The following is a 13,036-nucleotide window of genomic DNA, read 5'->3' on the forward strand; positions in this document are numbered from 1 at the left end:
AATAGCAGGACAGACAAAGGAGAGTCAGTAGATGTTGTCTACCTAGATTTTCAGAAAGCCTTTGATAAGGTGCCACATGGGAGGCTGCTAAGGAAGATGGGAGCCCATGGTATCAAAGGGCAGATACTAGCATGGATAGCAGGTTGGCTGGATGGCAGAAGGCAAAGAGTGGCAATAAAGGGGGCTTTTACTGGTTGGCTGCCAGTGACTTGCAGAGTACCACGGGTTCAGTGCTGGAGCCGCTACTCTTCACGTTCATTTAAGGCACAGATAGACAGATTCTTGATTAGTAAGGGAGTCAGAGGTTATGGGGAGAAGGCAGGAGAATGGGGTTAGGAAAGATAGATCAGCCATGATTGAATTGCAGAGTAGACTTGATGGGCTGAATGGCCTAATTCTACTCCTATCACTTATGATATGGAATTCCACACAGTACCAGAGGACAGGATTGAAATTGGGTCTGTGGGGTTCTATTAGCTCCGTCACTATGACATCATAGAGCTACAGATGTTCATGATACACCAACACTTTCAATCCTGGGATTAGCATCGTGAATCTCCTCTGGTCCTCTAAAGGAGAATGCGCAAACTCTACACGGGCAGAACCAGAGGCAGCAGCTCTCCTAACTGTACCACTGTGTTGTAGCCTGCAAGTTTTGTTATCAGAGAAGCATTGTAGTGTTAATCTATCCCACAAGCTTCTCAACCCATAGATCAATTCACACAAGATAGACACAAAACGCTGCAGTAACTCAGCGGAACGGGCGGAATCTCTGGATAGAAGGAAGGGGTGACGTTTCGGGTCGAGACCCTTCTTCAGACTGCCGGCCATGTGTTACTCAGAATATACCATCATGAAAATGTTACCACTGTACCTTTAGGACATCTGTAGGGTTCGCAATCGAGGATGAAACTACTCCAGCAAGAATTCCACAGCCAACATTTACAAGCAGGGCTTCATCTGTAAAATGAGTGCACTTGTATGAGTGTAACGGCAAGCCAAAAAATAAAATGAGAACTTAAAAATAAATGGTATAAATATTAAAATGTAGGGGAGATTAAATAAACATTCATAAATAATGTTGCACCCACCACAATGCTGAATGCTTTGCTTTTGGACTGAATCATACATTTCATCACACCAAGTCTCCCCAAGTTATTACATGGGATTGGTATCCAATGAAACACATATATATAAGCAAAAAACAAGCTGCTGAAGGAGTTCAGTGGATCAGGCAGCATCTCTGGAGGGAAGTGGGCAGACAATGTTTCGGATCAGGTTCCTTCTTCAGACTGAAAAATCATTTGTTCATTTCCCTCCAACTTGGAGAGTTCCCCCAACACTTTATTTTCACTCAAGATGCCAGCATTTGCAGTTTCCTGTGTCTCCACATATCTACCAAAGTCAAAGTCAAGATTTATTTGTCAAGGATGGCATTGAGAAGCTTGGAGAACTGACTAGATGTTTACAGTACACAAATATTTTCATTATGAAGCTAACGGACAACTGCTAACACTGATGATCAGCAGTAAACAAATCACACGTGTCATTGTATGATCACTACCTACACCACACGTGTCATTGTATGATCACTACCTACACCACACGTGTTATTGTATGATCACTACCCACATCACACGTGTCACTGTATGATCACTACCCACTGCACGTGTCACTATGATCACTACCCACACCACACATGTCATTGTATGATCACTACCCACATCACACGTGTCATTGTATGATCACTACCCACATCACACGTGTCATTGTATGATCACTACCCACATCACACGTGTCACTGTATGATCACTACCCACATCACACGTGTCACTGTATGATCACTACCCACATCACACTTGTCATTGTGTGATCACTACCCACATCACACGTGTCATTGTATGATCACTACCCACACCACACGTGTCATTGTATGATCACTACCCACATCACACGTGTCACTATGATCACTACCCACATCACACTTGTCATTGTATGATCACTACCCACACCACACGTGTCACTGTATGATCACTACCCACATCACACGTGTCATTGTATGATCACTACCCACATCACACGTGTCACTATGATCACTACCCACATCACACGTGTCACTATGATCACTACCCACATCACACGTGTCACTGTATGATCACTACCCACATCACACGTGTCACTGTATGATCACTACCCACATCACACGTGTCACTGTATGATCACTACCCACATCACACGTGTCACTGTATGATCACTACCCACATCACACGTGTCACTGTATGATCACTACCCACATCACACGTGTCACTGTGTGATCACTACCCACATCTAGCTGACGGATATCATTTGAAATGTTCAGTTTGTTTGTCACATTGGCACTAGCGCATCAAGTTAACAGTTAGTATCAAAGCGATTTAGAATTTCTTTCTCACCTATATTTGACTTATTAACAACATTTGAATCAAAACGTTAAATCAATTTTGAAGCATATTTTAATGACGTGTCCTTTTCCCACCAAAGCTCTCCATGTCCTTCTCACACAAGAAGCCAGTTCCTGAGCCAAGCATCAGTCCATCACCAGACCTCTAAGGGCAGCACAGGTAAAGCTGCTGCTATGCAGTGCTAGAGACCTGGGTTCTATCCTGACCTGTGTGCTGTCTGTGCAGAGTTTGCATGTCCTATACATCATAGTGTGGGTGCTCGAGTTTCCTCACACATCCGGAAAACAGGCAGATTGGTCGGTTTAACTGGCCACGACAGAAATGTAGGAGTTGATGGGAGTGTGGGGGGGAATAAAATGGGATCAATATAGGATCAATGTTAATGGGCCATTGATGGTCAACATTGACTCAATGGGCCAAAGTGGCTGATTCTATAGTCTGTAATTCTCCCCAGTCACAGGGCAAGTATTGTCACCTTGTGGCAAACAACAAACTGCTGACGAAACTCAGCTCTTCCAGCAGCATCTGCGGAAGCAAGGCATAGCCGATGTTTTGGGTCAAGACCTTTCATCAGATGCTGCTTGACCCAAGTAGTTTGTATTTTGCTCCAGATACCAGCAACTCTAGTCTTGTGTTTCCACTATCACGCTGACATTCTGGCCCCAGTCACAGTATAATGTGGTTCCCAATAGTCTTCTTTACTCAGAATTGTCAGAAAGAGCAACATTTACTGCCAATCTATAGCTAGCTATTTGTAACTGCCCTGGAGTTGGTTCAATTCCTTCGTCTTGTTAGTCGACAAGACTATAGAAGCAATATTGATAAAGCAATGGCAATATGCTCCCAAATCAGGATGGTGCAATATGAAGAGGGATTTGTAGGTGGCGCCATTTTTTATGTGCCTGTTGTCCTTATGTGACATATGACTCTAGCCAGTTCATTCTTTTTCATAGATTGATTTTTAACCAACTCTCCTTGATGTCACACTGGACATAGGCTGCCTTTTAACATGGTCTTGTTTGGACCTAGACTACGAGGTCTCAGGGTTAACGACCTTGCATCAGAACTGTTGTTACAGGTCACAGACTTGAAGGGTCAAATCTGTTTTTCTCATCACAGAAGCTGAGTATTCCCAACATTTGCTGTATCTGTTTCAGATTTCCAGCAGCTGCAGGTTTTTGCTAAACTTCTAGAGGTATTGGCATTCAGAAGCATGCCAGAAGCAACTCTTCTAGAGGTATTGGCATGATCACTTGATATCGCCATTAATAACATCTTCCAGTACATTGAGAATAGGGTGAGGGTGTAGTAATTAGACTGATTGGATCCTGGCTTTTTGTTTGTTGATATGACAGAGGTGGGAAGTTTTCCACGGGCAGTTGTAACTAAAGTCAGCATTGTAACCATGCTGAAGCTGCTTTGTTATCCGTATCTATTTAAGGAGGGTGAGGGGTGATCTGATAGAAATATAGAAAATTTTGAAAGGTACAGATAGAGTTGATAGTTAGAATCTTTCTCCCTGGTAGGCATATCATAGAAACATAGAAATTAGGTGCAGGAGTAGGCCATTCGGCCCTTCGAGCCTGCACCGCCATTCAATATGATCATGGCTGATCATCCAACTCAGTATCCCGTACCTGCCTTCTCTCCATACCCTCTGATCCCCTTAGCCACAAGGACCACATCTAACTCCCTCTTAAATATAGCCAATGAACTGGCCTCGACTACCCTCTGTGGCAGGGAGTTCCAGAGATTCACCACTCTCTGTGTGAAAAAAGTTCTTCTCATCTCGGTTTTAAAGGATTTCCCCCTTATCCTTAAGCTGTGACCCCTTGTCCTGGACTTCCCCAACATCGGGAGCAATCTTCCTGCATCTAGCCTGTCCAACCCCTTAAGAATTTTGTAAGTTTCTATAAGATCCCCTCTCAATCTCCTAAATTCTAGAGAGTATAAACCAAGTCTATCCAGTCTTTCTTCATAAGACAGTCCTGACATCCCAGGAATCAGTCTGGTGAACCTTCTCTGCACTCCCTCTATGGCAATAATGTCCTTCCTCAGATTTGGAGACCAAAACTGTACGCAATACTCCAGGTGTGGTCTCACCAAGACCCTGTACAACTGCAGTAGAACCTCCCTGCTCCTATACTCAAATCCTTTTGCTATGAAAGCTAACATACCATTCGCTTTCTTCACTGCCTGCTGCACCTGCATGCCCACTTTCAATGACTGGTGTACCATGACACCCAGGTCTCGCTGCATCTCCCCTTTTCCTAGTCGGCCACCATATCAAAAGCAAGAGGGCATAGGTTTAAGGTAAGAGGGAGGACATTTTAAAGCGAGGAGAATAAAACATACAGATCAGTTGCTAACTGCAGCACGTTACCCAGAGGTAGGTTTCGTGACGAAGAAGCTGTGTGGTGTAGGGTTGCACTTTGTACAAGGACTGGAGAAATCATCAAATGTTCATGTGTAAAACTAACCTTCTGGGCAGCTGACAAACAAGCGTTTCAAACTTTGGTATGTTCCGATTTTGATGGTTCCGTAGGATGCTTGCCGCAACAGAGCTGGGCTAATGCTGTATCAGGAGATAAAGATATTATAACAAACTAACCTGCATTTGAGAAATATTCATGATGCTATTGTCCCATATTGGCTCAGCACCAGCCCATCTTAACCCTCTCAGTGCCAGCCTCCATCAAAACAGCTCAAAGTGATGCAACAATGTCCACAAGTAAGAGTTTTATGGCTCCGTTTTCGGTTCATATGACAATTAAACACTCTTGACTAGGAGGACGTTAAGGAGGAAGAGGGCGTCAGGGGTTATGGGGAGAAGGCAGGAGAATGGCGTTAACAGGGAAAGTTAGACCAGCCATGATTAAAAGGTGGAGTAGACTTGATGGTCCGAATGGCCTAATTCTGCTCCTATCACTTATGAACTTAACAATCCAAACTTGCAGCCTATTCCTTCATTCTAGTTGCATATCACTAAAAGCAAAAGCTGGATGTTGGAGGTCTGAAATGAAGACGGAAAATATTGGAAATATTCCAAAGAAAGATGTGACTCTGCTTTTCTCTCCGTAGATGCAGTTTAATGAGCATTTCCAACATTTTCTGCTATTAACATAGCCAAACAAGTGTGCTCCCAGAAATAGCATTTTGTCCATTTGCTATCAATATTGGCTTTCTATGTATCACTTCATACATGATACATTCTTCCATTAAAGCACTAGTAGACATAGCAGACTGAAGGGTCTCGACCCCAAACCTCACCCGTTCCTTCTCTCCAGAGATGCTGTCTGTCCCGCTGAGTCACTCCAGCACTTTGTGTCTACCGTCGATTTAAACCAGCATCTACAGTTCTTCTCTAGACATAGCAGCCTGTTTTCTAAAACCGTGTTGCTACTCCAACATTATGACTCGGCAATGGGATGTAGACAGACTGAGTGGCTGGGTGAAAACCTGCCAAATGGAGCTTAATACTGGGAAGTGAAAGATCGTGCCATTCGATAAGAGGAATCAAAATAAATTATTCTGCAAATGGACCGAGGCTGCAAAGAGTGAAGTTCAGAGGGATTGAGGTGTTCGAACACCTGAATCACAAAATGTTATTAGGCAGATCTAAAAAGGCTAATAGGAAAAACACCGGTGGCTGTTGTGAAGAGGTTGAAGTTTAAGAATGGGAACATTTTGTTTCTGTTGTACAGGGTTAGTAAAGTCTCATCTGCAAGACTGTGCACAGTTTTGATCCTCTCGTCTAAGAAAAGGTAGACTAATATTGGAGATAGTCTAAAGGAGATTCACCAGGCTAATTCCTGGGTGACAGTGTTGTTCTATCAAGCGAGGCCAGACAGTTTGGGTATGTAATTCTTGGAGCTCAGAAGAACGAGGGATGACCTTATTCAAACTAGTAAGATCCTAAGGGGGCTTGACATGCTAGTTATTGAGGTGTTTTCACAAGTGGGAAAGTCATGAACTAGGGGACAGATTATAAAAAAAGGCAGTCATTTAAAACTAAGATGTGCAGAAATTTCTTCACTCAGCTGATAGGGGATATCTGGATTTCTCTGACCCTGAGGCTGGTGGTCGCCAGATCATTCGATATATTTAAGGCAGAGACAGATAAATATTTGAAAGATCGGGGAACGGAAGGATCTGGAGAACTGACAGAGAAGAATTAGGATCAGCAAGGATCATCCATTCTCATATTGAATAGCGGGGCAGGATTGAGAGGCCACTTGGATGACTCCGGCACAGACTGTGTTCTTGTGTAATGCTGCATAAATACAGGGACACATCAAGGATGTGCATTTTATTTAACAGCATTCTGTAATTTTAACAGCGTTCAGAAATGGCTATCATACAACTTGCCAAGCCTTACCCAAATAACATTTACATATAAACCAAATCTTCTGTTAAGACCTCTACATTTTTACAAACATAGGTGCAGAAGTAGACCATTTGGCCCTTTGAGCCAGCACCGCCATTCAATATTTGATCAAGACTGATCATCTAAAATCTAAAATCAGTACCCCGTTCCTGCTTTTCCCTCATATCCCTTGATTCCTTTAGCCCCAAGAGCTAAATCTAACTCTCCCTTGAAAACATCCAGTGAATTGGCCTCCACTGCCTTCTGTGGCAGAGAATTCCACAGATCCACAACTCTCTGGGTGAAAATGTTTTCCCCTCATCTCTGTTCTAAATGGCCTACCCCTTATTCTTACACTGTGATCCCCTGGTTATGGACTCCCCCAACATCGGGAACATTTCTCCTGTATCTAGCCTGTCCAATCCTTTCAGAATTTGATATGTTTCTATAAGATCCCCTCTCATCTTTCTAAATTTCAGTGAAAACAAGCCCAGTCGACCTATTGTTTCAGCAAAAATCAGTCCCGCTATCCTGGGAATTAACCTGGTGAACCTACGCTGTGCTCCCTCAATAGTATTAATGTCCTTCCTCAAATTAGGAGACCAAAAATGCACATAATACTCCAGGTGCAGTCTCACCAGGGCCCTGTACAACTGCAGTAAACTGCTCCTAAACTCAAATCATCTCGCAATGAAGGCCAACATGCCATTAACTTTCTTCACTAACTGCTGTACCTGCATGCTTATTTTCGTTGCTGATGTACAAGCACACCCAGGTCTCGTTGCACCTCCCCTTTTCTTAATCTGACACTATTCAGATAATAGACATAAAAAGCTGGGGTAACTCAGCGGGAAGGGCAGCATCTCTGGAGAGAAGGTTAATCTGCCTTCCTGTTCTTGCCACTAAAGTGGGTAACCGCACATGTATCCAAATTATACTGCATCTGCCATGCTTCTGCCCACTCACTCAACCTAGCCAAGTCACCCTACAGCCTCATAGCATCCTTATCGCAGCTCACACTGCCAACCAGCTTTGTGTCATCCGTAAACTTGGAAATGTTACATTTAATTCTCTCGTTTAAATCGCTAATATATATTGTAAACAAATGGGGTCACAGCACTGGGGCCTTGCAGCACCTCACTAGTCACTGCCTGCCATTCTGAAAAAGACCTGTTAATCCCTACTCTTCGTTTCCCATCTGCCAACCAGTTCTCTATGTTTAAGAAGGAACTGCAGATGCTGGAAAATCGAAGGTAGACAAAACTACTGGAGAAACTCAGCGGGTGCAGCAACATCTATGTGGCGAAGGAAATAGGTAATGTTTTGGGCCGAAACCCTTCTTCAGAAGAAGGGTTTCGGCCCGAAACGTTATATATTTCCTTCGCTCTATAGGTGCTGCTGCATCCGCTGAATTTCTCCAACACTTTTGTCTACCAATAAGTTCTATATCCATGTCAATATACTACCCCCAATACCATGTGCTCTAATTTTACACACTAATCTCTTGTGTGGGACCAAATACACCACATCCACTGGCTTTGAAATACAGAGAAGGATTTCAGACTGTGATTTGCAGTGAAGAAACCTTCAAAATGAACCATTGAGCAGTTAGTTCTACCATTCAGAGATAAGATCTTGATCTTACTTGATGTAGTCATACATGATTAACTGTACACATTTAACTCTGTGCACCTTCAACTTAAGAGTCAAATGTCAAGCTTCTAGTGGGGGTAAAGAACAGCAAAGATAGTCAGCAGCTCCCAAAACATCACTGTAAGGAGGGGAAGATGGGGAGGTAAAAGGAGTTAGGAATCTGAATGTTTAGCAGTCAAGTGTGAATCACTTACTCCAGAGATGTGGGGTTGACAAAAGAGAAGTGTTTGAGAGGAAGGCTATTAGTCACGGTTGTGGAATACACAACAGAGGGAATAATAGAGGCACATTCAAGTGTTCAAAGAAGACCTTTAGTTTACACTTACCCAGAATACAGAGCCCTCAATCCTTCCTCTTTACATATTCGAAGTAGGGCATGCAGCATTCCTCGGTATTTAATCTCCTTATAGCGCAAATCAAGTGTTTGGCCCTGGACCTGCAGTCGGGTTTTTGTCAGGTCTATTGGAAAAGTGCCTAACAGAATGGAAGAAATAGCTTTTTACTTCTTCAATATTGACAAGGAAACTCAAATTGTAGTTCCACAAATTATAATAATCCACTGTCACATTACATGCTGAAGAATGTCAGCCAGTAATTTTACAGTCTTTACATTTTAGGAGCCAATTGATAAGTGAACGCATAAAATGATTCCCAAGGCAAAGAAATATTCATAAGGTCATGTAATAGGGGCAGAATGAGGCTATTCAATCATGGCTGATCTATCTCTCCCTCCTAACCCTATTCTGTTGCTTTCTCACCATAACCCCTGACACCCGTACCTAATCAAGAATCTATCTATCTCTGCTTTAAAAATATCCATTGACTTGGCCTCCACAGCCTTCTGTTGCAAAGAATTCCACAGATTCACCACCCTCAAATCACAAGAGATATCAATGAGACGGGTTTGTTGTCATTTAAGTAATTTCTGCAAAACGTTCGCACGGTAACACAGTAAGGCCAACTTTGAGGGTATGGGAGAAAGTCTCACTCAAGTTGAATGGAGCAGGTTGTTTGAGGGGAAAGGAACATTAGGACCGAGATGAGAAAATCATTTTTTACACAGAGAGTGGTGAATCTGTGGAATTCTCTGCCACAGAAGGTAGTTGAGGCCAGTTCATTGCGGTCCTTGTGGCTAAAGGGATCAGGGGGTATGGAGAGAAGGCAGGGATGGGATACTGAGTTGGATGATCAGCCATGATCATATTGAATGGCGGTGCAGGCTCGAAGGGCCGAATGTCCTACTCCTGCACCTATTTTCTATGTTTCCATTAACCAAGTGGGATGTTTTTAAAAGTGTGCTGACAAGAGCTCAGAAAATGCACGTCCCTGTTAGAGTGAAGGGCAAAGCAGGCAAACATAAGGAAGGTACACAAAATTGCTGGAGGAACTCAGCGGGTGCAGCAGCATCTATGGAGCGAAGGAAATAGGCGACGTTTCGGGCCGAAACCCTTCTTCAGACTGATGGGGGGTGGGGAAAGAAAGAAGGAAAAAGGGAGGAGCCCGTGGGGGGGCGGTTGGGCGGGGGGGAGGAGACAGCTAGAGGGTGAAGGAAGGGGAGGGGACAGCACAGGCTAGCCAAATTGGGGGAATTCAATGTTGATGCCATAAGGGCGCAAGGACCCCAGACGGAATATGAGGTGCTGTTCCTCCAATTTCCGCTGTTGCTCACTCTGGCAATGGAGGAGACCCAGGACAGAGAGGTCGGATTGGGAATGGGAGGGGGAGTTGAAGTGCTGAGCCACCGGGAGGTCAGGTAGGTTAAGGCGGACTGAGCGGAGGTGTTCGGCGAAACGGTCGCCCAACCTACGCTTGGTCTCACCGATGTAAATTAGCTGACATCTAGAGCAGCGGATGCAGTAGATGAGGTTGGAGGAGATACAGGTGAACCTTTGTCGCACCTGGAACGACTGCTTGGGACCTTGAATGGAGTCGAGGGGGGAGGTGACGGGACAGGTGTTGCATTTCTTGCGGTTGCAACGGAAAGTGCCCGGGGAGGGGGTGGTGCGGGAGGGAAGGGAAGAATTGACGAGGGAGTTGCGGAGGGAGCGGTCTTTGCGGAAGGCAGACATGGGGGGAGATGGGAAGATGTGGCGAGTGGTGGGGTCACGTTGGAGGTGGCGGAAATGGCGGAGGATTATGTGTTGTATTTGCCGGCTGGTGGGGTGAAAGGTGAGGACCAGAGGGACTCTGCCCTTGTTGCGTGTGCGGGGATGGGGAGAGAGAGCAGTGTTGCGGGGTATGGATGAGACCCTGGTGTGAGCCTCATCTATGGTGGCGGAGGGGAATCCCCGTTCCCTGAAGAACGAGGACATTTCCGATGCCCTGGTATGAAATGTCTCATCCTGGGAACAGATGCGGCAGTAGGCGGAGGAATTGGGAGTAGGGGATGGAGTCTTTACAGGGGGCAGGGTGGGAAGACGTGTAGTCCAGATAGCCATGTGAGTCAGTGGGTTTATAATGTATGTCGGTCAGGAGTCTGTCCCCTGCGATGGAGATGGTGAGGTCAAGGAATGGTAGGGAAGTGTCGGAAATCGTCCAGGTGTATTGGAGTGCCGGATGGAAGTTGGTGGTGAAGTGGATGAAGTCAGTCAGTTGTGTGTGGGTGCAGGAGGTGGCACCAAAGCAGTTGTCAATGTAGCGGAGGTAGAGGTCGGGGATGGGGCCCTGGTACGCATCGAACAAGGATTGTTCAACGTACCCGACAAAGAGGCAGGCGTAGCTGGGGCCCATGCGTGTGCCCATAGCTACGCCTTGTGTTTGGAGGAAATGGGAGGAGTCAAATGTAAAGTTATTGAGGGTGAGGACCAACTCCGCTAAGCGGAGGAGAGTGTCAGTGGCTGGGTAAAGGTTGCTCCTCTGGTCGAGGAAGAACCGGAGGGCTTTGAGGCCATCCTGGTGGGGGATGGAGGTGTAGAGTGACCGGACATCCATGGTGAAGATGAGGGGGTGAGGGCCCAGAGAGTGGAATGCGTGGAGGCGGCGGAGAGTGTCTGAGGTCATAAGGAAGCTTGGCTGACGAAGGAAATTGAGGCATCGGTCAAGAATACGGACTCATGGGATAGGTATAGGCATCTGGGATCAAGTGTATCTCTGGAGGTGTTTTGGGAACAAAGGAGCAAATTAAAAAAGGAAATCAGAAAAGCAAAAAGGGGCCAGGGGAGAGATAGATAGATCATCTCTGACCCCTCTCACCCTGGCAACAAACTCTTTGAATCACTTCCCTCTGGAAGGCGATTCCGGACTGTCAAAGCTGCCACAGCCAGACATAAAAACAGCTTTTGAGTAGTAGCTCTACTCAATGACCAAAACCTGTAGCCTACTTTTGCTCTGGTACTTTATTTAATTCACATGTTTAATCGATAATGTTTTATTATTAATGTTTAATGTCTCATTCTTAACTGTCACTGTATGTCACGTTGTCACTTGCGGGCGGAGCACCAAGGCAAATTCCTTGTATGTGAATAAACTTATTCATTCATTCATGTGGCAGCTAGCATTAAGGACAATCCCAAGAGATTTTATAAATACATAAGGGGGAAAAGGGTAACGCTCAGGAATCAAAGTGGTCACCTCTGTATAGAGCCACGGGAGATGCGCAAGGTCCTCAATGAGTATTTCTCCTCTGTATTTACCAAGAAGGACAGGTGGAAGGAGGAACATGGGGCAGTGAATGGAAGTGTCTTGAGAGCAGTCAGTGTTATGATTGAAGAGGTGCTGAAGGTACTATCGTGTATGAATGTAGACAAATCTCCACGGACTGATCAGATATATCCTAGGACATTGTTGGAAACATGGCTTTGGATGAACAGTAAGGGGGGGGGGGGTTAATTAGGAGTGGAGGTCCAGCGCTCGCCGGCGGTGACAAGGAACTTGTAAACAACACACACACCGCGGGAGGTCCCGGGGCCGCCAATGGAAGGCGGAGCGAGGCCGGGCCGGGCTGTCCTGACCTTGTCCCGGGGAGGGAGGGAGGGAGGTAACGGGGCCGGCCCGTGAGGGGAGGATGAGGCCGCGGGCCCGTGAGGGTGAGGGTGAGGATGAGGCCGCGGTGCGGGGTGGGCGCGGGGCGGGGGCAAGTTACCGAACTCGGCGGTGATGGACGCCAGGCCTCCGTACACGAACGGCTTCCAGCTGACGGCCGCCATGTTGACGTCACCCGCGATCCCGGCGCCTCAACTACATCGTCACTTCCGCCTCCTGCGCGAGCAGCTAGCGGCCTGTCGTCACTTCCGCCCCAGGTGCAGGCGCGGGCCGCTCGGCCCCTCGATGTTATCCCGTCGCACGTCATCGTGGCCGAATGGGGCTGATCCATGCTGGTCTCCACAACCCTCTATCTCTCAAATATGTCTCCATGTCCACCTTCAATATCTCGAATGATCCGGCCCCCACCTCGCTCGGGAGCCAAGAATCCCCCAACATCGGGAACATGTTTCCTGCCTCTAACATGTCCAAACCTTGAATAATCTTATTTGTTTCAATGAGATTACCTCTCATCCTTCTAAACTCCAGAGTGTACAAGCCCAGTCGCTCCATTCTCTCAGCGTATGACAGTCCCGCCATTCCGGGAATTAACCTT

The 13,036-nt window shown here is 46.0% G+C and overlaps 1 protein-coding gene across 2 annotated transcripts in view; it reads right to left on the reverse strand.

Moving 5' to 3' along the window:
- Positions 1–12,654, reverse strand: part of LOC116979275 (kidney mitochondrial carrier protein 1-like) — a 47,788-nt gene extending 35,134 nt beyond the window's left edge. For both annotated transcript variants that reach the window (XR_004413661.1, XM_033030889.1), the window contains exons 1-4: positions 12,542–12,654; positions 8,787–8,934; positions 4,922–5,016; positions 875–960 (exon numbers count right to left, since the gene is read on the reverse strand). Coding sequence is in view for 1 of the 2 variants with exons in the window: in XM_033030889.1 (XP_032886780.1) it covers positions 875–960; positions 4,922–5,016; positions 8,787–8,934; positions 12,542–12,605 (393 nt within the window). In the remaining variant the exon portion in view is untranslated. The remainder of the gene's footprint in view (positions 1–874; positions 961–4,921; positions 5,017–8,786; positions 8,935–12,541) is intronic.
- Positions 12,655–13,036: the final 382 nt, after the last annotated feature.

The sequence above is a fragment of the Amblyraja radiata genome, chromosome 12 (assembly GCF_010909765.2).
Source record: "Amblyraja radiata isolate CabotCenter1 chromosome 12, sAmbRad1.1.pri, whole genome shotgun sequence".
In the NCBI taxonomy this organism is placed as follows: Eukaryota; Metazoa; Chordata; class Chondrichthyes; order Rajiformes; family Rajidae; genus Amblyraja; species Amblyraja radiata.